This window comes from Hemicordylus capensis, chromosome 1 (assembly GCF_027244095.1).
Source record: "Hemicordylus capensis ecotype Gifberg chromosome 1, rHemCap1.1.pri, whole genome shotgun sequence".
Lineage (NCBI taxonomy): Eukaryota > Metazoa > Chordata > Lepidosauria > Squamata > Cordylidae > Hemicordylus > Hemicordylus capensis.
The window spans coordinates 313504695-313530138 of NC_069657.1; the positions used below are offsets into that span (position 1 = coordinate 313504695).

General features: G+C 44.1%; 1 protein-coding gene across 5 annotated transcripts in view; it reads left to right on the forward strand.

The window, feature by feature from the left end:
• Positions 1-1096: 1096 nt before the first annotated feature.
• Positions 1097-25444, forward strand: part of MRAP2 (melanocortin 2 receptor accessory protein 2) — a 31906-nt gene continuing 7558 nt past the window's right edge. The window contains exons 1-2 of one of the 5 annotated variants that reach the window (XM_053287143.1): positions 1829-1883; positions 10671-10719. In XM_053287143.1, the coding sequence (XP_053143118.1) occupies positions 10718-10719 (2 nt within the window). In that variant the 5' untranslated portion in view covers positions 1829-1883; positions 10671-10717. Of the gene's footprint in view, positions 1282-1828; positions 1884-10670; positions 10720-18907; positions 18926-25444 lie in introns of those variants that run through there. The other 4 variants (XM_053287140.1, XM_053287145.1, XM_053287142.1 and 1 more) reach the window with 4 other exon arrangements.

A 25444-nucleotide genomic window follows, 5' to 3' on the forward strand; every position in this document is an offset into this window, starting at 1 on the left:
CAGCCGCCTCCCCTTGCCTAATGGTAGTTACGCCCCTGATTTCTTCTTTCTAAGAGCAGAAAGAAGAAATAAAAAAATTATGGATTTCTTCTCTCAATGTTTTACACTAGTCTTTATGTATGCTGGCTAAGTAATGGTCAATGTCCTCTCTGAAGATTTTTATTTGGGGGAAAACATCCTTATGTGCCAATTATAGCATATGTGACACCTTTCTCATATATAGGAACATAGGAAGCTGCCATATACTGAGTCAGACCACTGGTCTATCTAGCTCCATATTGTCTTCATAGACTGACAATGGCTTCTCCAAGGTTGCAGGCAGGAATCTCTTTCAGCCCTATCTTGGAGATGCCAGGGAGGGAACTTGGAACCTAGTTGCTCTCCCCAGAGAGCAGCTCCGTCCATCCCCTAGGGGGGATATCTTACAGTGCTCTCATGTAGTCATAAGAACAGTCCTGCTGGATCAGGCCCAAGACCCATCTAGTCCAGCATCCTGCTTCTCACAGTGGCCCTCCAGATGCTGCTGGAAGCCACAGGCAGGAGTTGAGGGCGTGCCCTCTCACCTGCCATTACTCCTCTGCAACTGGTTCTCAGAGCCATCCTGCCTTTTGAGACTGGAGGTGGCCCACAGCCCTCCGACTAGTAGCCATTGATGGACCTCTCCTCCATGAAGTCTCCCATTCATATGCAACCAGGGCAGCCTCTGCTTAGCCAAGAGGACAAGTCATGCTTGCTACCACAAGACCAGCTCTCCTCTCCTTGATGTGTTAGTAGTTAGTTAATTAAGTTACTTAGTTAGTTCTCCTTGATGTGTTAGTTGTCTATATGCAGGGATTTTTTTTTAACCCGAGAATATCTTTTTAAAACACACACACAAAGTCTCCAAACCCGACCTGCAGTTTGTGGTACAATCCACTTACCTCGTTCTGAATAACGAGCCGAAAGGCTCTCAACGGTCAGCTCAAACGACCTTTGGGAGCGCCACGCCAGAAACCTCCCCTTGACTTCCCTGCAGCGGCGCCAGCATGCCACGAACGAGACCACGGTGTCACGTGACAGAACCAGCCTCTTCTCCCGCACGCGACAGGAGGGAGGCGCTCGAGCTTCTTCTTAATCTTCATTGAGACGGCTGGCGGAGGAGGAGGAGCCTTGCCTGCTACTGCGGCAGCGTCTTATGAATGAAAGCGGCTTGCTCAGCTGCCTGGAGCGGAGACGCCGGTGGGTGCGCGCCTGGCAAGTAGACTGGGAGGCGGGAGACCGGGCAGGTAAGTGCAAAGGCAGGTGAGCGAGCCAGGGTGTCTCTCTCTTTCTTTCTTTCCTCGTCTAAACACCAGGGAGTTTGGGTCATGTGATGCGGTGGCCAGAGCTCTGAGCAGGAGTCGAGATGCGCGTACTTGTTTCTGTTTACTCTTGACCGCGTCCTGGTTGTCGTATAACGCGGGTGTCTCCTTCCTACAGCCCTATTTGTAAACAGCCACGTTTTTGTTCGGTAGTCAGTCCAGTTGATTAATTGACTTCCGAATATGTATGCCTAAGACTGCCGCCTTAGAAGTGACAGGCGTGGGGAGGCTTGGAAACCACCACCTCTTCCAAAAACGCACCGTGTAGATTGACAGATGAAGCGCTCCATAAACACCACGGGGGCGTCGATGAGTGGGGCAGGGGCAAAGACGTTGTCTGGAGAGTGCTCGCTGTCGCGCGCTTCCTTGTCTGCTACTCGAACGGGGGAGTCAGTCTTTGTGATGCAAATAACTCGCGTTGAAAACAGGACGCGGTTGTTGGGACTCAGAATGCGGAGGTGTCAGGAGGGAAGGGGGAAGAGAACATATCCTTCTCCCTTCAGTCTGATTGCATCCTCTTGCTCGCGGGCGCAGAAGAGACCAGTTAGTTGACTTTTGCAGCCTCGGCCCTATGCTGCGACTTGGTGTATAGCACCCGCAGTTATCTCGATAACGTGCCGATTCGGGACAGTTGGAGAGTTTTGAAAATTATTTCCAGATATTTAGTATACCGCTTTTTGATCCCAAAAGTGACTGGCAGAACATTACTGTTCCAAAAAAAGGAAAACAAACAAACAAAATTAAACCATGCAGCAGCTATTTCTGAATTGCACGGGGTTAAAAATCATGGGTTACAGATCTCAGAAGCTGGCAAATAAAAACTTAAAAAGGGCTTCAGCTGGTATTGGAAAGACAACAGAGAGAGCATCTTAAAGGGTGCCACAACAGAAAAGGCCCTGTCACCCTGCCTTACCTCTGAAGGCAGGAGAATTCAGAGAATGGTTGGTCTCTATGGGAGAGCTTAATAGTATGAGGACAGTTTCATGTGAAATAAGATGGTGGTCTTCCAGGTCCCAAGCCATTTAGATTACAACTGGTACAGTGAAGTGTGCTTGGAAATGGATGGTGAGTCAGTGCAGTTTTAAGACTGCCATGATATGTTCCATATGCCTCGTCTCAGTAACCTAGCTACTATATATCACACCAACAGGGAGGCGCTCTTACCCCTTGACTCCTGGGTCAAAGTCCAGGGCCTCCACACTCCCTGGAGGATCCCCGAATCCTCTTTAGTTTGTCCTGGGTGGTGTGGTCACCGCGCCACAATTGTGACCTGTGCTGGGTGACTGAGTATGACCTCTGCTTTAGACAGTTAATGCATATTTTGGCTAATGCATATTTGCATAAATATACTGTTTTATATTCTTACATTCTTGTGAGTTCAGTTGCTGTTTGTGCCCTCAAGAACCCATGTGTTAAAAATACTTCATGCCATGGTATGTGTGTATGTGTAGGGGGATTGTGTTTAACTTGTGGGGGGTGGGAGTGGGGGGAGCTCAGGTTCTTAAGTCCAGGCTCCAAAATGACATAGGTGCACTTCTGCACCAACATAAGTTTTTGAAGAGTAATCAAGGGCAGTGTTGTATTCTGTGTGATAAACTTTCATGTTTTGTTGTTTAGAAATTTGTCCCAGTGGGGATCCTGGGGTGGAGGGTAGAGTCAGAAAGAAAAGGAAGAGAAAGGGGAACGAGAAAATGGAGTTCTGATTAAAATTCTAGTTAAATCTACCTAAGATTACTTTGTGTTTGAGGGAAGCAGGTATAAAACATTTGGGGATGAGATTGACAAGTGACAGCTATGCATGTGAGCCTGCAAAACTTGTGAATGTTCCTGCATCTTCATTTCATCTCCTGACTGAGCCTACATTCCTTCACTGCTGCTTTCTACTATTGCTGCTGCTGATTGTTTTTCCAGCTTCCTGTCCTGCACAACCCCTGGAGATACTTTTTTCTTATGAAAATGCTCTTTACTATGCCAAATTGCTTCCTTTGGTACCCCAGAGCCAACCTCCTGAAATCCTGACATTTCAGTCTAAATCCTTCCAGTCTCAAACTTCTCATATGGCACTACCTGAGACAGTGGCAGCACAATAAAGGAAGAGCTACTAATGCCACAGATGTAGAGACTCTGCCCACAAAGCCAGTTTTGTTCACTGTCCTGCACGGAAGATCACTTGCAACGGGTGCAAAAAAAGTGGACGCTTTGCTAAGGTTTGCAGGTCTGCTGTCACTCCACTACTGATTCACTGTATGATGATGAGGCAGATGAACCACTTCCTGACAGTGTTTTAAGTGTGACGGAGTCAGAGCCTGCTTCTCCACATTGTCAAGTTAAATGTAATGAAGTGCGGATGATGGCTGATTCTGGTTCTCCATACATTATCATTTCCCATCTCTTTTACAAGAAGCTCATTACTACATCAGATCTGCACTTGCAGCCTTCAGTCATCCACCCATGGAGATATAGAGGTTCTCCTGTTGCCATAAATGGATACTTCATGCTGTCTTGGAATACAAAGGATGCACTGCAGAAGGGAAAATGTACATGTCACAAAAAGGAGTCTCAATATTGGGCTAGAAACATCAGAAAGATCTACAGATAGTGTTAGACCCAAAGAGCATGGAACCCATATTACAGATGATGGAGAATTCATAGATTGCTATGGCTGCTGCTTTCTCAGATGTTTTTGCTGATTCTCCTGGCACTGCCATACATTTCAAACATAAAATTTAGATCAAGGCAAATGCAAAAGCTGTACAACACAAGGTAAGGAACACACCCATAGTGTTGCGGCAATTACTTAAAGAGGAACTTTTAAGACTACAACATGCTGACATCAAAACGCCTGTTGGTTCATCAGAATGGGTCTCTCTCATTTTTCTTGTATGGAAATGAAATGGTACACTTTGAATATGTGTAGATTTAAGAGACATGAACTCCAACATGGTAGTGGATCGTCCACCCACTACCCAATATCAAGAAAATGCTGCTTACTCTGAAAGAGACCTCAATGTTCACAACTTTGGACTTGTCTTTATCCTATCATCAAATTCCTCTGCTCGAACGTTCTCAACAATACACAGCCTTCATTACCCCAGAGAGTCAGTATAAAAGACTGCCCTTTGGATTAGCCTTTGCAGCTTTGGTATTTCAAAGGATGATGCATGCAGTTTTTGTGACTACAAATGGCGTCATTTACTTTCAGGTTGACATTTTAGTGTATGGCAAAACCTTTGAGAACATGATGCTAAACTGACAGAAGTCTTAAGAAAATTCCAACTACGCGGATTTACTATCTCTGCAGAGAAATATCAGTTTTGCACACGCTCGGTGATGTACTTGAGACACACAATGAGGCTGTTCACACGAGCAGCCTAGGAAACATAGGAAACTGCCATATACTGAGTCAGACCCTTGGTCTATCTAGCTCAGTATTGTCTTCACAGACTGGCAGCGGCTTCTCCAAGGTTGCAGACAGGAATCTCTCTCAGCCCTATCTTGGAGATGCCAGGGAGGGAACTTGAAACCTTCTGCTCTTCCCAGAGTGGCTTCATCCTCTGAGGGGAATATCTTGCTGTGCTCACACATCAAGTCTCCCATTCATAAGCAACCAGGGCAGACCCTGCTTAGCTATGGGGACAAGTCATGCTTGCCAACACAAGACCATCTCTCCTCTCCTAGCCTTTCCTCCCAGCCTGACCTGGGTAGGGCTACATTTATTTATTTATTGTTTAACACACTTCTATGCCACCCAAAACTCATGTCTCTGGGTGGTTTAAAACAATGTGTGAGGTGCTGGGATCATGCCTGATCCTGGCACTGCCTCTTTGGGTAGCCCAGAGTTTTTACCCCGGCTTTTACCCGATAGAAGGGCACGTGCACCCTTCCCCCACCAGGTCCCTGTTTGTGTTTCTGCTCAGGCTGTCTGCAGCCTGAGTAGACACAGAGCTGGGCGCCTAGAGTGCCCAGCTGATGAAGATGTTTTCTCAGCATCCAGATGGCTGCGTGGCTCCCAGGAGGGCCGCTTGTGTGGGCTCATGAACCACGTGGCCAGAAGATGACTGGAGATCATCTGAGAGGGAGGGAAGTCATCTGGAGGCAGCAGTGGGCTGGATGAAGGTTGAGACTCAGGAAATGGTTTAGCTCTGCCAGTTTTGGATGGGGTTGCACTCCTCCGGAAAGAGCAGGAACATAGTCTGGGAGTACTTCTGGACCCAAACCTCTCCTGGATTTCTCAGTGGCTGGGAGTTCTCTTTATCAGCTTTGGCTTATTCACTAGCTATGTCTATTTCTAGAGATAAACAACCTTAAAACAGTGCTGCATATGCTGGTAACATCCAGACTTGACTGCTGCAATGTGCTCTACTTTGGGATGCCTTTGTACATTGTTAGGACATAATGCAGCAGCCAGGCTGGTCTCAGGGGTTGCCTGAAGAGATCATATTACACCCATTTTAAAAGAACTACACTGGCTGCCAGTAAGTTTCCAGGCGAAATACGAAGTGCTAGTTATTACCTATAAAGCCCTGAACAGCTTGAGTCCAAGGTATTTAAGAGAATGCCTTCTTCATCGACCCCGCTGCCTGTTAAAATAATCTGAGGAGGTCCAGTTCCATTTGCCACTGACTCGGTTGGTGGTGACTCGAAACCGCGGTCCTTTTCTAGAGTTTACCTGGGACTCAGGAACAAGCCTCCTGATGAAATTAGAGTTTCCCCTTCGCAGAATGTTTTTAAGAAGGACCTGAAAACATACCTGTTGTTCACCCAGGCTTCTAGTTTATAGTTTTAAAATTTTGGGTTTTAGGGTTTTCATTTGTATTTTTAAAAATTGTTTTAATTGTGTCTGTGTTTTATGGTTTTTAGATTGTGAACTGCCCAGGGACCTTTTCGTGTGGGGCGGTATAACAATGTAAGAAATGAATAGGTGCTATCCTGCAACCCTCCCTGCCTGGCTAGTTTTCTGTGACTGAGCTGTCCTTTCTCAATGAGCTGGTGATGAGGTCTGATCATTTGGTGGTGCCAACCTCCTTAGAGGCAAAAGTGATCCAAATTGCCCACATAAGTCACCTGTGCATGAGCTTGACTAAAAGGCAAATCAAAGAAAGTTTTGGGGGGCCAGGTATGGACAAACACATTGAAGATGTAATTGGGCACTGTATGGCTTTTGCTGTATGTGACAAATCTCAGAAGACTTTTACCACCCCCTTGACTCCAATAGAATAACCCAATGGTCCCTGGGAAACCTTCTTTGGATATAATGGGGCCTTTTGATAACCAACTCATAAAGATTTCTTATAGTGATGGTGAATTACAGTTGCCCAGAAGTTCATTTGCTGATAACATTACTACAAACAAGGTGATCCAGTTCATGGCTGCAGTTTTTGCGAGAGGTCTTCCTGAAGAACCCATGACTGCCAATAGGACGCAGCTTACCTCATTTGAAATGGAGCAACATTTGCATAACCATGGGATAAAACACAAGACTCTCTTTCTTTGTACCATCCTGAAGGGAATGGCTTAGTGGAAAGAATGAACAGGTTAGTGAAGGAAAGTTTACAATTGGCTACTACGCAACAGTCACCTTAAGTGGTGCAGCAAGGAAATGCTTGACCTAACAAGCAGAAGGTTGCCAGTTCGAATCCCCGGTGGTACTATATCGGGCAACAGCAATATAGGAAGAGGCTGAAAGGCATCATCTCATACTGCACAGGAGCAGGCAATGGTAAACCCCTCCTGTATTCTACCAAAGGAAACCACAGAGCTCTGTGGGCGCCAGGAGTTGAAATTGACTTGATGGCACACTTTACTTTACTGTGCAACATCAACTCTGGAATAGAGATGTGCACAAACCAAGATTAATACACTGGTTTGGCGCCATGGGTAGGATAGCAGCAAACAGGATCTTTAAAAAACCCACGGGTGCCATTTATGTGGTTAGCAACACTATGCTGACCATGCAAATGGTGCATGTGTGGACTCCACATGCATGCTGGTGCTGTGCACGGGTCTTGGGATGAGCACTGTCACAGCAGGAAGCTGCATGGAGTGGCGGAGAGCAGGTAAGGACCTGCTCTCCTCTTTTCTTTTTAAAAAAAGATCCTGTTCGCCACTCACCTCCATGTGGCACCGAACTGGAGCACGAACCTCAGTTCATGCACATCCCTACTTTGGAAAGAGGCAACCCATGAAAAACTATATGCTTATCGAACTATTCCTCATTCCACTACTTGAAAATTACCATTTGAACTGCTGAAAAGACACAAAGCTACCACCAAACTTACCCAATGGCAACAACAGATAGGGCTTTCCATCCTATCTCATCCTGAGGATGCAAAGATTCACGATTGAGTGAGGGAGAAGTAACAAAAATACAAATTGTATGTGGATCTGAAAAATGATGCAAAACAGTGAACATTTCAGTTGGGAGACTGTTAGAGTATGGTTTCCCTATAAAGTGAGAAAGGGATGTTCCCGATACAAATATTCAGAATCCAAGGAGATTATCTCATATTGGATAATGGAAAGAGATGGAACAGTTTGAGACTTTCCAGCATTCATACTGTGAGACAAGAGGAAAGGGAGTCGGATCTCAAGAAAGGAACTGGAGAGGAATTTGATCTTGCCTTCAATTTTGACCTCACAGCAGAGGCTGATGAAAGTGACAGACAATCTCAATACCATTAGAAAAATCACAAACAGCTCCTGTGCCACAGAACCCAAGAACTGGGAGAAGTGTGCGTGACCAGAGACCAGCTAAAAGATTTCAAGACTTTGTCACTGAATTTTAAATCAACTCAACCGCCCTGAGCCATTTTGGAAGGGTGGTATAGAAATTGAATGAATGAATGATAATTCTGCATTTATAAAGAGGAGGGATGTTTTGTATTCTGTCTAATAATCTTTTATGTTTTGTCATTGAGAAGTTTGGCCCTGTGGGGATCCTGAAGAGAGCGTGGGGGTGGGGTGGGAGTCAGAAAGAAAAAGGGAGGGAAAGGAGAAACTGGAGGAGTTCTGAATAAAATCTGAGTCAAGTCATACTAAGATTCCTTTTGTGTTTATGAGGGAAGCAGTAATAAAACAGGCAGCCCCACAAATAATGCACTGCATTAGTCCCAAAGGGATGTTACTGGAGCATGGATAGCTGTTGCCAGGCTATCTCTGTCCAGCAGAAGCTGCAGCCTGTGCACTGGCTTCAGCGGATAGGAACTCTGTGCAGCTGAAGCCACATGAGCCTCCAGTGACAAAGCAGAATTTCTGAATACCCGTAGGCTCAAACCCTGATCACTTAGGGCAGGGGTTCCCAACCTGGGGTACCCAGATGTTGTACTACAACTCCCATCATCCCAAGCTGCAATGGCTGGGAATGAGAGGAGCTGTTCTACAACAACATTTGGGGACCCCTTCTAAGGAGAGAATTGAGAAAAGGCTGAATACTACTTACCAACAGTGCTTCCATCTTATCAGTACTGTCTTTCAGTTTGTTGTTCCAGTCCACTACTGATTCCAGAATCTGATGCAAATATGTATGCAGATCTTTGCTTGTGCATGTGTATTCCATTCTTTGGTTTTTTTGGAGTCTAGCAAAGCACTAAGAACAGTGTTTAGCTTTATTAGTACCGATTGCGCTACGAAAAGGAAAAGCAATCTTCAAATAAATGTCAGAAATATGAAATGTTCTGCAAAAGCAAGAGGAAATTGCCTTAAGCTATTGGAAAAGGCTTGCTGTACATTTAGAGAATGACCCAGTCAGTTAGAGTTTTACAGCTCTTTTTTTCAACTGTATTTTCCTTTTGCAGCTCTCCCAAGAGTGCAGATCCTCTCCCCCGCCCTTTTCTGAGAGAAAGAGTTGTAAAAGGAAAATAGCTTTTAAAACTGCTGAATGCTCAAAATGCTTCCAGCTGGTTTTTTAAAACAATGCAACCAGTCTTCTCTAGCATAATCTTTGAAGATTTTCCTCTGATTTCTGCTGTGGATTGGTGTGGTTCCATTTCAATGGTGTGGTTCCATTTCATGGAAGCTGAAAATATTCTGCAGAGAACAAGATCCCAACAAAAAGTTAAAGTGGATGGTGAGATAGGGAAACGTTGATGGTATTTTCAAGATGTGCTAATTGTTTTCAATGACAATGTGTAGGAGTTCTGTGAAGGAGTTCCAGGTATAAGAGGTTCACGTGGAGAATGAGTGGAGTTGTTTAAGAGAACAAGAGGGTTTTGCAGGGGAGCTGAGAATGGTAAAGTTGGAGGAGTAAAGCTCATTAATAGGGACATAAAGTATTGGGAAATAGAGTTAGAAAGTTAGGGTGAGGTAAGACTGGAAAAGGCATTTGTTAATAAGAATTTCATATTAACAAAGAAACAAGGCATTATTATTTTCTTATCTTACCTTTCCATCCATACAAATCTCCATGACAACAAGTAATGCAAATATAACTTTACCTTTACTTTACCTTTACTTTAGCACAATGCTAAGACAAAAGTCCTATTAAGTTCAGTAAGAGTCATGTGCCATATGTTCACATAGGTCTCTGGAGTGTTTATCCCTTTGATGGATGGAAACACACATTTGTCACATACACATGTTATAGTTTTATAGATACTGTAAAATGTTGCACGTACCTGTAAAAATTCTCTATGTAGCTCTAAGGTTCTAGCTAGTTATCTGTGGAATTCATTTGCTAGCACACTGTCTTACAAATTTGGGCAAGGACAAATCCTTCATTACTGACAGGTTTTCACCAAGAACTCTGCAAATGGATTTTTCATCAGTGAGTGCACGAAAGCTTTCTCTTTTTCTCCCTCTGGCAGTACTAGAGAGAGGATTCAAACATAATATTTTGTAGAATTGCTTTTGTTGAATTGCTTTATGTTTCCGTACTAAACAGTAGTATGGAAACACAAACTGATCTGCTTCTAAGAAGATAGAAGCCTATTCATAAAAATGTGGAAACAATGTATGATGGAGCATAACACTAGAATCTCAATATCTGTAGTTGCCAGCACAGCTGTCGATATGTAGAGATGAAATTTAAGCCTTGTTTGGATGTTGTTCAATCTGGGTGCTGGATATCCAAATCCAGGGTGAACAAGAATGGGCCAGCCAGTCCCTCACCACTGGCATGCTCCTTCGCCATGCCCACTGGATCACGCAAGGACAGCATTTGTATGCAGAAGCAAATGCCAGGGAGAATTTCTCCCATGATCTGGAACCCTGGCTTGAATTTGGAGGGCAGTTTGAATAATAACTGTACAAAGCTAGAGTTTTAGCTAATTCTGATTTGACCCATGGCTAGGTCATTTGTTTAGTAATTTGTTTAATAATTACATCTGTTGCCAGGTTGTGATGAAAATGAACAACATAACAATGAATGATTAATCCATCCCATGTAAGTATTTTACCCCAAAGAGTCTGACATTATTATTTTGGTTATTTGAGGGCATGTTGGGCAGTGTGGTTGAGTATAAACACAAAAAATAAAACCTATCCTTGGACAACAATTTCTGTCTACAGACACAAGTAATTGTTGGGTTTTTCAGCTACATTCTCTTGTTGATTCAGAGGCCACTTGTCTCTATGGGACTGTGAAATCCACATAGTGCATACTAGAGATAATAACCCTGGTATAGGTTGTATTATCCTTATTCCTGCTGAAATGTAGGGATATTAAGAGACTGCAGACTGTGCTTCAACTTACTCATACCTCTGATTCGCCCTTGAACACATAACCTGGAAGCAGAAGTTGGCCAGGAGTCAAAATCCTGCAAATCAACAATATAAGAGGCTTATGCTATTTCTCCAAAAAGAAAACAAGTTCTTTCCCCAAACTGGAGCAACTATGCTTTGGGTTCCTAATGGTATATCCTAACTGGCTGGCAGCAGTTGTTCTGGACTTGACAGCTTCAGTCTTTCTTTCAAATGGACTTTCTTTCAAATTCTTTCATTTCTGTACTGCATCTAGGATTTCATATTTTGCCCTGGCTAGATTTCTCATTCTTTTCACGCGTGCACACACACTCACACTCCCTCTTCCTCCAGATTCTAATCCACATGAATAGACAGAGGTGATAGTGAGGACAAAGATAATTAAAACAGCCATAGATAGCAGAAGCTCACGACTGGATTCCCGAACATTCTGCAGTAAGTTGGGTAAGGAGTTGTTATTACTGATCATCATATTGGTACTTCCTTTATCCAGTGTGTTCGGGGCCGATATCCAAAGGACTATACTAATACATAGGAAGCTGCCATATACTAAGTCAGACCATAGGTCCATCTCGCTCAGTATTGTCTACACAGACTGGCATCGGCTTCTCCAAGTTTGCAGGCAGGAATCTCTCTCAGCCCTATCTTGTAGAAGCCAGGGAAGGAACTTGGAGCCTAGATACTCTTCCCAGAGTGGTTCCATCCCCTAAGGGGAATATCTTACAGTGCTCACACTTCTAGTCTCCCTTTCATATGCAACCAGGGTGGATCCTGCTTAGCTTAAGGGGACAAGTCATGCTTGCTACCACAAGACCAGCTTTCTTCATCTTACTTACAACTCCAAGTGGTAAGTTAGGCTGAGAATCTGATTTAATAAAGGCCCCCCAGTGAGTGAGTTTGGGCTTTAAGTTCAGGTCCCCAGTCTAGCAGTTAAGCTGAAGACATATGATAAACATATTAAGCTGTCTTCTGTCATAGAATTACACCATTGGGATAGTCCATTAGCCCATCATTATCTTCTTTGAATGGCAGTAGCTCTCCATGGTACCAGGGAAATACTTTCCCCAGAACTTGCCATTTGATCTTTAAAGCTGAAGATACCAGGGGTTTGTTGGTTTGCTTGTTTGTTTATCAAATTTGTACACTGCCCCAAACTTTCATCTCTGGGCAGTTAACAATAGTATAAAACCAGTTAAAAACATATACAAAAAACATAAAAGAATTTAACAATTTAAAAATAAACCAAATATTAACACCCCCCTCCCCCCAAAAAAATTAGGAAGCTGAGAAAGCTTGGGCAAAAAAATGGGTTGAACTTGAGGCTTTTTGCATGCAGTGTGTTATATCAATGAACTCATTTGAGGCTACTGCACCCAATTGGCTTTTGTTTCAGAACTGGGGGTGGGGTGGGGAGGCGAGATAGGTACTTGGCAAAATAAATAAGGTTGTAAGGAGGGAAAGAGTTGATAACATCTTCTTCAGTGTTGCCCAAGAGCCCAGTATAAACACCAGGGCCAGAAGCCAATGGCCATGTCTCCCAGCTCTCTGCATCGATTTACACTGCAATATTAGGCACCACTCCATCACTATTCCTGCACATAGTTCCTCAGAAGCTGTTCTGCTGGTTGCATCAGGCAAATATGATTCATTGTTTCCCTCTAGCAGATCATGTTATGCCTCGAAGTATGAGGTTTTTGATTGAGTCATCTCTAGTGAAGTGTTTGATAAAAGGTAGATGGGTATGAGATTCCCTGCAGTAGGTTAAAAAATGCAAGCTTACAGGCAAAGTTTATTACTGTTTGCTGTGTCGCATGTGCCGTGGATGGTGTTTACATGCTTAACCAGCGATGAAGGTTTTCTAGAAAATTTTGAACTGGGAAATTTCCTTGAAACATTTTCCATGCAAAATTCTCCTTCATTTGCATACAACTTGCATTATTTTTTTCTTGGAAAAAACTCACTATACCAATTTTCCTGATACCCTAAACAGATTATGATCTGATTTAGCATGTCATGTGACTTATTTATACAGGTTTAAAACAACAAAAACAAACAAATCCCTCCCTTCACTCTAACACAAAAGTTGTTAGAGTAGCCAAGTAGAAATTTTAGAAAAAGAACATTTTCTGCAGAAAAATGTGTGGGAAACTTGTCCTGAAAATTTTCAAGCACACATTTCTGTGCTTAACAAATAATAAAGATTACTAAATGCTATGTTAAAGATATGTAGCCAAAGGCTCTCATAATTGGCTTCAGGTGATGAAGCAGGTCACTCTGCACTTGCTTATTTTGACCTTGAGAGCCTTTAGAATCAATAACTGAGTGAGAAAGGAAACACTCTCAAGATACACGCCTGCTTTCACAACTAGTGTGATATGGTGCGTTAGTATGGCTGTTAGAAGCACTGTAAAAAAATGCGAGTTGCAGGAGAGGGGAAAAGGGATTTAGAAGCCCGTTGAGCAATTATGTGCTGAAAAATCTGAGGTGTGTTAAACACTCAATATATTGTCTATAGAACCATGTATATTATAGTGAACATAAAATGAGGAATGATTTTACATTTGCTTAAGAAAAAGAAAAGATACGGGGCAAGTGAAGAATTGTGGTAGATGCGTGTTCTACTGAGAAGTTTTATCATTTCTCTCAAAATTACATCACTCATACTTCCAGATAGTTGTGGGAAGAGAAGGAAGCAGAGGTGCACCTAGGTAATTTTGGAGCCTGGACCTAAAGGCCTTTGGAGGACCCTCCACTGCAATTTAAGCATAATGTTTTAACATGTAAGTTCTTGAGGGCACAAACCACATCACCAGGACAGACTACAGATTATTTGGCGGCCCCCCAAGGGGGTGTGGAAATCCTGGACTTTGGCCCCAAAGTCCAGGGGTATGAGCACCTCTGGAAGGAAGGACAGTGTTCTTCTCTTCCTCTGTCATACCCATTGGGAAGTATAAAGATGAGGAAGCCAAATGATCAGGTAGGTCAGGTCCAGTGTTTTCTCTAAGGTATGTGCACATCCCTGTGCTCACAAGTTTTTTGATGTCCACTCAGTTAATTTTAGATCTCGCTCAGGTTGAATCAAGAAAGCCCTATTCTGAATGCACATGTGTGTGCACACTGCCTTGATACTGCTGCCCAGAACAAAACTCATTCTGTGCACAGATGGAAAAAAACTAGAGAGAACACGGGTCAGGTCCGGCACAGACCTGAGATAAAGTTGCCCATCCTCCAAGACTGAACTGGAGTCTCCAGGAATTGGGATCAGTCACCAAGTCGCTGTTGAAAGCAATCCTGGACATTGTAATGGCTTAACAATGTGAAAAAAATTGGGCGGGAAGGAGGGAAGGTCTCCCGCAATAGCTTCAGCCAGAGTTTGTAACCCCAGCTTGAGGGCCCACATCCACCCACCTGGCCAAGCCCTTTGTGGTGGCGATGGTGGTGCAAGTTGGTCAACAGACTTGTGCCACTGAAATGGGTGTTCCCATTGGCCAGTGGGGAGCATGAGAGGAGAAACTGCTCTGCAAGTTTCTTGGAGATGCAGGGGCCAGGGGGAGGGGGAGGAGTTGCCACCCAAGAACTTGGTGGCAGCAGTGGAAGCTCCTCTTCTTCCCACTGTGGGAAGACTGTGGGAGCTGCCACTGCTAAGTTCTTTGGTGGAGAATCCTCTCCCTCTCACCCTTTGAAGGTGAGAGGGGGAGGAACTGCTTCCACCCATCTGCCAGTGTCGCTTGGTAAGCTAGGGTAGGGCTGGAAAGCTAAGTGGTGTGTGTGGGTGTGTCTACATTAATATCCCAGACTTCCTCCAAGGAACCCAGAACAGTATACACAGTAATGGTGATCGTTGCAAAAATCCTTTGAGGTAAGTTAGGGTGAGAGATGAGTGACTGGCCTAGTGTCACCAAGTGACTTTCATGGCTGAAGGAGGATTTGGATTTGGGTCTCCCCAGTCCTAGTTGGACACTCTAAGCACTGCATCACACTGGCTCTCATATGTGCGTGAAGGGCGCCCTATGAGCTAGGAGACTGCAAACTGCATGTGTGTGGGGGCAGCAGGACAGCTCCATGTCCCAGTGCCCAGCACCACCTGATGCTGGCCTGCAAAGGATAGGAACATAGGAAGCTGCCTAATGCTGAGTCAGACCACTGGTCCATCTAGGTCAGTATTGTCTATACAGACTGGCAGCGGCTTCTCCAGGGTTGCAGGCAGGAGTCTCAGCCTTGTCTGGAGATGCCAGGGAGGGAACTTGGAACCTTCAGCATGCCATGCAAGCAGGCAGATGCTCTTCCCAGAAGAGCCCCATCCCCTAAGGGGAATATCTTATAGAGCTCACACATGTTGTCTCCCATTCAGATGCAAACCAGGGCAGCCCTTGCTTAGCAATGGGGACAACTAATGCTTGCTACCACAAGACCAGCCCTCCTCCCTTCTCCTCTGGATGGACCACAGCAAAAGATTATTCCCTATTTAGAGGCAAATTTGCTCCTCTTCTCTTTGGGGAAGCACTTATCAGTCATTGCTACACATGGTTTCTACACATGAGAAAAGTCATATTTCTCTGTTGTTGGGCAATGTGAGTAAATTCTAAGGAAAGTGAACGTTTGAAATAATTACTCACTCAGCTAGAAGGCTTGAGCAATAGAAAGCAAGAGTGGGCAAAAGCCATCAAAGAAGATGAATTAAACACCTTCGTGGATCTGTACATCATATGTTTCTAATAAAATTTGGTGAAAGGTGTCTGTGAGGGAAGGGCAGATCATTGGGATAGGAAGCAAAATCATTGAGGATTGCAACTGCTCTAATAATAGAATTCTGGGGCTCATGTGTGGTTTCTGTCAGCACAAGTCTTTTTGCACTGTAACCTGAAGAGGTATAATTTGACCCGAGTACAGTCTAGGATTTTTTTTTTAAAGCATTTTTTTTAAGAGGGGAAAGAGTTGCAGGTCAAAGCTGAAGCTTAATAGCATGCTGGATGCATGGAATTGTAGCCTAGCATTTCTCTGATATAGAGGAAAGGGCCAAGATAGCTAAATTATAGTTCTTCGTCCACCTATTAGTAGAAAAAAAATGAGAAAAGATGACAGTGACATTGCTGAAATGTTTCTCATGTAATGTATACCTTTTTTAAAAAAATCTGTAGCTGTTTCTTCTCTTTTATTGCATGTCATTTTTCTCACGTATCATTGACCAGCCCTGATTACAGAGCATAACTGTGTAGAGCTTTTTATGGGGGAAGTAAAACATGGCTGCTTTTCTTTGTCATAGTGGTTGTGTATGGATGCCCTATATTTTGAGTACAGACAATAGGCTGCTTCAACACCTGTCTCACCTCCCAATTATGCCATGAAAAAATGACTGTTCAATTTTTGCAGCTGCCTGTGTATTTTGCAAGAGGCTGCTAATGGGAAAGCTGGAAGCAGACAGGCGGGGAGGCATATAATAGGCCCTTCTTTTATCACAGGAGGCTTAAAGTGTCTCTTGCTTCAATTAGGTTTGTAATAAGAATGTAAAACTTGCATTGGCCAAAATGCTCATTTGTATTACAAATGCTCCTCATTTACATTTTCTGCCACACCAAGAGCCCATTTAGATGGTGTGTCAAATATTTACTTGTCTCTTCTGTGTTTTTCCGCTCTTCAGAAATAGTCATTGCATCATTCTGAAGCTTTATGTTGAAGCCATCTCTCCTAGGTATGAAGTTAGTGAGGGACACTAAAGGAAAAATATTAAATGACTGGAGGATATATTTGAATGACTTAGTCTGAGAAGAATCGGACTAATCAGGGGGCAGAGGAGATCTAGAGGTTAAACCACTTTCACAAAGGAAGCAAGTGGGAAGCATTAATCTTATCTTATTTAAGCTTCACTTTTGACAAGATTCTCTGTTTCTGTGTTGTTGGAGAGAGGCACAAAAATTGGGGCCCTGCAGAAAGGCATCTGTGCATTGTGTGTTGGACTTGTAAAGGTACTAGTGCAGCCTATAGACCACTGGGGGCTATACTAGAAGTACACTGGAAATGCCTCTTCAGTAAACAGCCACTTAGGGGCTCTGAAAGGGGAACTTTCAATGGAAAAACAAAATAGCGTGATGAGAGAGGGTTAGCTTCCCTGTACATCTAGTCCCAGTGGGAATCTCACCCTGCCTGCTGCTGCTTTTTGTGTGTGTGTGTGTGGGGGGGCACTTCTTATTAGTGCAAGTTGGCGCACATCCAGTTGCCCCCAATAAGTTCCAGTTGCAATCTTGTCTCTCCCACAAACTCAATAGCTAGCCTGAAGCAAGCCACAGTTGCTCAACCTCAGCTGCCCAGCTGCAGCTATATAGGGGCATAAAACAGGCTGTTGTGAGGATGCCTGAGATAAAGCCCGTGAAGTTTGAGATGTGCCCTATAAATGCTAGCGATTATGATCCAATGCTTCTAATTCCATGATAGGCACTGAAGCAACGACCCAAGGTGGGATTACGCGGGGTTTTCCCCAAACCACCATTCATCAGGTTTGTAGCAGTGTAGGCCTCCCCTTTCTTGGATGCACTTGAATCCTGACAAGGTGCTGCCAACACTGCCGTGCAGCCACCATGACAGTGGTGAGTGGCTTTTTTTGTTCCCTAGGGATAGAGGGGTTGCTGGACTAACTCCCCAGCCAGTTCAGTGGTGATGCTAGCATCTGGGAAGGCCTGAACACACATATGAGCTCTGTGAAAACAAAGCACTTTCCCAGCTTGCTAGAACTATCTTATATCCAGAGGTATAAGCTACCCTGTGTAGACCCTAGCTTTTGATAAATTTACATATCTGTTCATGTGAACACATTCCCCCCCAGCTTTTTGGAGTGGAATTTGGACCAGTGTAAGAGAGCAAAACGCTCGTCAGCCATTTAATGGCTGATAGTTGCCAAGAGAATAATGGTGGTAAGATCTTATTGCAAGATATAGGCTATGGCTTCAGTTCAAATTTTGGGTAATTGATCTGGGAGGTCATTTTTGTTTCTATTTTGACTCTGTTTAGTGTTGCAATAATTGCTGCCCTTGAACAACTTGATTATTTCTCCTTGTAAGAAGAACATGTTAGACACTCATTATGTGTCTGTTTTATGTTTGAAAGCACTAGGGCTTAATCAACCTTGTAAATTTAATCTAGTTGCACAAAGCAAACATAACAGCATATGGAGAAATGGGCAATTTGTTCACCCTGAGGAGAATGTGGCTAAATTGTATACCTTATTGGATCTTAATAAGCCTCACACAATACTGTGTTCAGACGTTATAAAACATAGGGGCTGAATACTCTTACGGTGGTGAAAGGGAGTTAGAAGTTCTGCCCTGGCGTGTCACTCACCCCCATCCCCACCATGCTGATCAGGGTTATGGTGGCATTCGTATGCAAAGGAATTGCCCTAGGCTGCCAATCGCAGAAGCACTCACCATTACAGTTATGGCGTTTCCCTCTTCAGATGAATGCCGCTGCACGGTGGGTGAGGGTGGCATGACCAATCTACTCTTGGCACTGTAAGCATATTCAGCGCCTTTGTCTTATAACCTCTGAATGGTGCAAACTTAATGGTGGAACCAGGCCACCTATGTAGGTCATCGTATTGTACCACTATTCTGAAGAAGTGAAGGAACTTTAATGGTGTTAATTTCAAAGATTCAAACATGTGAAATAGCCTTTTAAAACTGTGGGGTGTTCTTGTACGTTGTAACATCTGTAAAGAATTCCAGTGCCAGAGGAAAGATGGGTAAATCATTTCACCAAAATCTATGCTGCCCCACAAGCACACTTAACCTTTCCATCTCGGCCCAGCATCCCCCCGGAGGAATTGCCTATATGGCCTCCAGTTACCACTGAAGAAGTGGAGAACCTGATTGGACAGCTAAAGAGAGGCAAATCTCCAGGTAAAGATTACATTCCCCCCGATTTCTTAAGGGCCAATGTTAGCTGGTGGTCTCCGCTCTTAGCCTCCATATTCACTCATATAGACCGAACAACAAATATGCCCAATGGCTGGGGACAGGCAATTGTCGTTCCAATTCATAAAAAAGGCCCGTCTGATGATCCGTCGAATTATAGACCCATAAGTCTATTAAGCGTAATTGGTAAGCTATACGCTAAACATCTAAACTCAAAATTGTTGGACTGGATGGAGAAAGAAAACATCCTAGAACAAGAACAAGCGGGGTTCAGAAAAGGAAGATCTGTGATGCTTGGTCCTCCAGAGCTTAATAGAGAAATACGTTGAGGGCAGAAAGGCGCCGTTATATGTCGCCTTTATAGACTTTAAGAGTGCCTTTGACTCAATATCCAGGGATGCTCTGTGGGAGAAATTTGCAAACTCTTCTATCGACAAGAGATTGCTATCTCTAATATATAAACTCTATGAGAACACGAGTCTGAGAGTAAAATGTGACCACAATGGCCAATTATCCAGAGAGATCCCTGTAGAAAGGGGGGTCCGGCAGGGATGCATACTAGCCCCAGCTCTTTTCAATTTCTATGTAAATGGTCTAATCACCCGTCTACGGCAAGTTGAAACTCACGCGCCAAAGATAGGGGACAGGTGTTTACCTATCCTGATGTATGCAGATGACACAGCCTTATTGTCACAGACCAGAGTTGGTCTAAAAAGAGCGTTAGAATGCTTGAGTTTGTTCTGCAATGAGGAATTTCTGGAAATTAACTACACCAAAACTAAAATAGTGAGATTTGCAAAGAAGCAACGGGTTTTTAGATGGTCCATAGCTGGTGCCAGAGTGGAGCAGGTGAAGTCTTACAGATACCTGGGGGTGGTGTTCCAGTTTAATGGTGGTACCTCTACGCACACCAGTGCCGCTAAATTGAATGCCACATGATCTTCCATGGCAATCAGGAAATTTTTCTGGGCACAAGGTGGTGGCTATATTCCGGCAGCTAATAAAGCCTTTCAGGCTAAAGTGATACCTCAGCTGCTATATGGGATTCAGGTTAGACCACCAAAAGACTTACAAGCTTTAGAAAAAGTACAATCGGGCTTTCTGAGATCACTATTGGGGTACCAAAATGTGTCCCGAGCTCCTTAATACGGCTGGAGATTGGGCTATGGAAATTGGAGACCAGGGCCTGGCTGCTCATAATCCTGTATTGGATTAAGACTTATCTTTACCCGGCAGGACTTATACCTCATCTCCTAGCCGCTACCCCACAACCCCGTTGGTGTATGATGGTTGAGGAAAGACTCCGGAAGATGGGCTTCTGCCCAGTACAATTGTTAGAACAGGGCGAGTCAACAGCAAGATCCCTAGTCAAACAAAGGCTTAGGGACATAAATTTCCAGGAGGAAAGGGCCTCCGTAAATAGGCCGCTACAATTCCTAAGCACTAAGAAAGACTGGGTCACAGCCTCTTATTTCTATACAATCTATTCACCAAAGCTGCGCTGGGCGTTTACAAGAGCTCGCTTGAATGCTTTACCCTCAGCGATGCTAGTAGGGAAATTTGAGAGAAAACCCTATGAGGAGAGACTATGCCTTTGCGGAGCTGCTCCTGAAACACTGACACATTTACTGTTACACTGCCCACTTTATACAGATGAAAGAGATTTATTTTTATCTCAGTATCTGAAAGATCTCCAAAGCCACTCAGTGGAGACAATTCTTATATGCTTATTAGAAGACAGGGACCCAACAATATCCCTGGCGGTTGCTAAATTCTGTTACACATTGACCAAACTAAGAGAAGCTAGAGCACAGCAATTGGTTACTGTCAAAGATTCCTGATTTTATATATTTGATGACATTTTAGACTTTGTCTCCATTATTTTCTTTTTACTGTGTATATTCTGTGTATATTGATGTTTGATCTAAGATCGTAAATAAACAACTAACTCTGTAAAGAACACAGTTATTCCATTCCTTGGCCTTATCCTCCACCTCCGACCTTGTTTTGAATGTGGTTGCCCTCAGTTCTCTGTAATCCTTAATTCCATTTGCCATATCATTGGCTTCAGCTGCAAATCCATTGAGGATCATGCCTGACAGACTGCACAACGTCCCATCTACCTTTTAATGGAATGTGTGTGAAGTTGCACAAGAGTGCTCTTTCACACACAACTGCATTTGCGCAATTTCCCTCATTTGTGAAAGAGCGCTCTTGCACAACTGTGCACACATTCTGTTACAAGGCAGACAGAATGTCAGCCATTGATGCTTTCCTGCTGATTTTGGTGAAATTGTTTTGTGCCCACAGGAGAGGGTAGGCTATACTGTACATACAACTAAATTGTATGTTTAAATATTTTTGTACTGTGAATACTATTGCCACTGAGGATAGGAGGAACAGCTCATGTTAATAATTTCTTGCTCCTTGGCATTTAATGCTAATGGTCTGCCTTAACTCTGCATTTAGCAGATTTTTTCACACTGAATTCCTCTTAGGTTTTTGGTCAGATTCTAAAGACGCAAGTGCACACCATACTTAAATAATTTGATGTGATGTTTCCTTCTAAATGAAAAGTATTGTGCTGTAATGGAACACTCCGTCAACTGAAACATCCCTTTTTCTTTTCTATTCTCTTCCCATGAGAATTTTCTCTTCCTCTCCTTCCACATTTCCCTCTCCCTCCACCACCTCTCCAATTTCTTTTTCATTGTCTAATGGAGTCTTCGGCATGTTCCTGTCAGGCAGATGTATGGCTTAACCTTCCATCTGTCTTTGATGCTCTTGGCTTTAAGGAAGGCAAAGGCAAAGATCTGCCTGTGGTCTCCGCATTATGGTGGCATGGCAATTGCTACTGCTCTTTGGGGTCCTGGGGCCAATGCCATTATGGACATCTGGTCCTTGTGCTCAGTTTCTCCCATGCAAGAAGGGAGGAACTGGCACAGGAATTGATAATTGTCACGGTTCCCCTTGGACCGAAGAGCCACCTGGGTCTAAGAGAAGCTGTGGAAGTGACAGATGACTGGGAAGACATAGAAAGAGATGGAGAAATAGAGGACCGGGGACCACCCCTTCTGTAACGAGTTGCATCGCAGTGCTGTATAAAGACCCTGTCCCCCCTTCTCCTCCTCCTCCTCCTCCTCCTCCTTTTTAAAATGTTGACTGCCACTGTATTTGCAGCTCTTATAGCAAGCAACTAGTTTTGAGTGGGTGTGAAAGCTATGTTGCTTTCTGGGATGGGCAGTATTAGCTGCCTTGGTGCCCATTATTGATAATGAGTAATATCAGTGTTTCCCCCGAAAGCTTATTACTTTAGGAACATAGGAAGCTGCCATATACTGAGTCAGACCATAGGTCCATCTCACTCAGTATTGTCTACACAGACTGGCAGTGGCTTCTCCAGGTTGCAGGCGGGAATCTCTCTCAGCACTGTCTGGAGATGCCAGGGAGGGGACTTGAAACCTTCTGATGCTCTTCCCAGAGTGGCTCCATCCCCTGAGGGGAAGATCTTGCAGTGCTCACACATCAAGTCTCCCATTCAGATGCAACCAGGGCAGACCCTGCTTAGCTAAGGGGACAAGTCACGCTTGCTACCAGAAGACCAGCACTCCTCTCTTTGCATCTGGTTATGCTACATTTTATCTGCCTGATAGCTCAGTCATTTAGCAAAACCACACAAGATGGCTTCATGGACACATCTCCCACTCAGCCTGACTAACTTCTTTCTTGCCTCTGGTGGCACAGTGGCCCTATCCACCCTATCTGGCCCTATCCACCCCTAGCACAGCATCCCTCTGGTGACTTTTGCTGGTGTCTGTCTTATGTTTCTTTTTAAACTGTGAGCGCTTTGGGGACAGGGAGCCATCTCTATCTATCTATCTATCTATCTATCTATCTATCTATCTATCTATCTGTCTATCATTTCTCTATGTAAACTGCTTTGGAAACATTTGTTGAAAAGTGATATATAAATATTTCTTGTTGCTACATTTTAAATCATAGGAACACTGCATACGGAGTGTGTGTGTGTGTGTGTGTGTGCGCGCACGCGCATGCACAAGTACAGGCAGAGGCAAGGCCTTAGGGAGTGGATTTTCTTTGCCATCTAACCACCCTAGCCATGGGGCACAGTCCATCAGAAAGTTAGTTTACTTAACAATTTTAGTTTATCAACTTTTTCCCCAAGGGCCAAACTAGATAGTGCACCTCTCATGGTGATTTAGGACCTGCATTTGATTTTTCAGATGTGAATAGCATCAGTGTAAGGATGGATTTTAACCCTTTCCCTTTCCTTTAATGAATTAACCTTGGTGACCAGGGTGAAGTGGAAGCCTCTAAGGCTCTACCAGAGAGTCCACCAGCAGCACTTCCCTTTGTGAGCACAGCCTGGCTGTTCTTCAAGACCTTCTTTGCATCTCTCCTGCCAGAGGGGCCTCCAGCTTTTGCCTTTCTCATTTGGATCAGTCACACACTGACCCTCCTGTTTGCCGTGTGTGTGTGTGTGTGTGTGTTTCTTTTCCCTGTCAAGAGAACTTCCTAATGGATTGTGTCACAGGTTGCTTAATAGACAGTCTAGTAGTATATGCTGTTTGGAGTGTCTGCTTGGGGCCCAAAACCATACATCTTAAGCCCAAGGCTGCCCTCCTCCTTCTGAGTTAGGAGAGTGTGCATTTTGGCATACACTAAGATGTGGAGACACTGCCTGTTATGTGCTTCCATGGATTAGACAGTGCAAATGACTGCCTTATTTAATTTTTGAATACTTGCAGCATGTGATATTTCTAGTAGAACTGGGAAATCACACCACCTACCATTATTCTGGTGATGATGAAGAATGCAGCAAAGGTTGTGTAGGCCCAATAGACATGTAAAGTTACGTTTTTTGCCACACTCTGGAGCAGGGATTCTCAACGTTGGGTTCCCAGATGTTATTGGACTCCAACTCCCATAATCTCCAGCCCCAGTGGCCTTTGGTTGGGGATTCTGGGAGCTGAAGTCCAATAACATCTGGGGACCCAACGTTGAGAATCCCTGCTCTGGAGGAAATCTTTTCAAGCTGAAGATTTTCAGGCTTTACGCTTATATTTTTAAAATGTGAAAATTGTCTTCTAAATATTCCAGACTGAGTTCTAGACAACTCGGTCTGGAATTGTACCTTGAATGTCTTAAGAAGTCCATTTTACTGCTAAATTGACTTAAGGGGTAAGGAATAAGGCTAGGCTTGTATCAATGTACCAAATCCGCAAATCTGTACTTGAAACCTTTTACTACCTGCACTTCACCTGCTAGCGTTATCAACAAATGCCATTTCCCAACAGCTTTCACAGTCTGCTGACTGACTGAACTGTTGCCTGGAGCTTTAATTTAAATTGATGTCTTGCAGAAGCTCACTATGGTGAAAAACAGACATGGTGGTGATATGTTGTTGCCTTGAAACAGCAGGCTGGTGTATTGCCTTTTTTGCTGTTTGTTCAAATATCGTTTGTTGCTGCATTTACAATCTTTTCTTTTTAAATGAAAGATAAAACCATGAATCATATTGTTTTGCCGAAGAGGGCAATAATTAAAAGGGTGGAGTCTGCCCCTACAAATGGAGTAGTTGAATTTTCAAGCCGATTTGGGGGTAGTGTTTTTTTTGACGGGGTAGCAAGTAAAATTTTCCTATGATCAGCTATTGGCCTTTCCCAAAGAGTCTTTTAGTGTGCAGAGAATGTTTATCTCACTACTGTTGAGAAGTCTACACATCTGTACTCCCCAGGTGGTGCATCCATTCTCTTTGTACTGTGCTGTGTGTGTACAAATAGCTTTTTGCTATTTGATTTGACCTCAGATTGAATAGCAAGAATTGTCGGCAGGTTTGACAAACAGAACCAGAAAATCATGATTCGCCCATAGGGAACAGTGAGGAACTCAAATCACCCATTGTATCCCATGGGTAGGTCCTAGGGCAGGGCTGCTCAGCTTTGGCCCTCCTGCAGATGTTGGCCTACAATTCCCATCAACCCTGGCTATTGGCCACTGTGGCTGGGGATTATGGGAGTTGTAGTTCAAAAACAGCTGGGGGGCCTAAGTTGAGCAGGCCTGTCCTAGGGATACCAAAGTGGGTTGGGTGGTGGGGCATGATGGGTGCTACCTACCACCCAGCCCACAATAGAAATGGGCAAGTGGGTGATTAAAAAAACACTTTCCAAACCCCCCATAGGATCCTATGGGGGCACCAGAACAAGAGAAAAGAGGAGTTCTACCAGGTCAGAACATCCTGAGGGATCATGTGTTCAGGCAGGCCCAGCTCAAGCTGCCACTGCCTCGGCATACGCCTATCCTTATCGCTCTGGTGGAAGTAAAGCTGTTATCTTGCGGCACTTCTCCACAAGAGCAGCAGTGGCGGCAGCAGGATGGTGCATAGTGCCTGCAGTGGAGATGTCTCACCTGGCCACGGCCCCCAAAGGGCCAAGCACATCTCACGTGACCAGGTTCAGAGTGTGCAACGCACAACGGATGGAA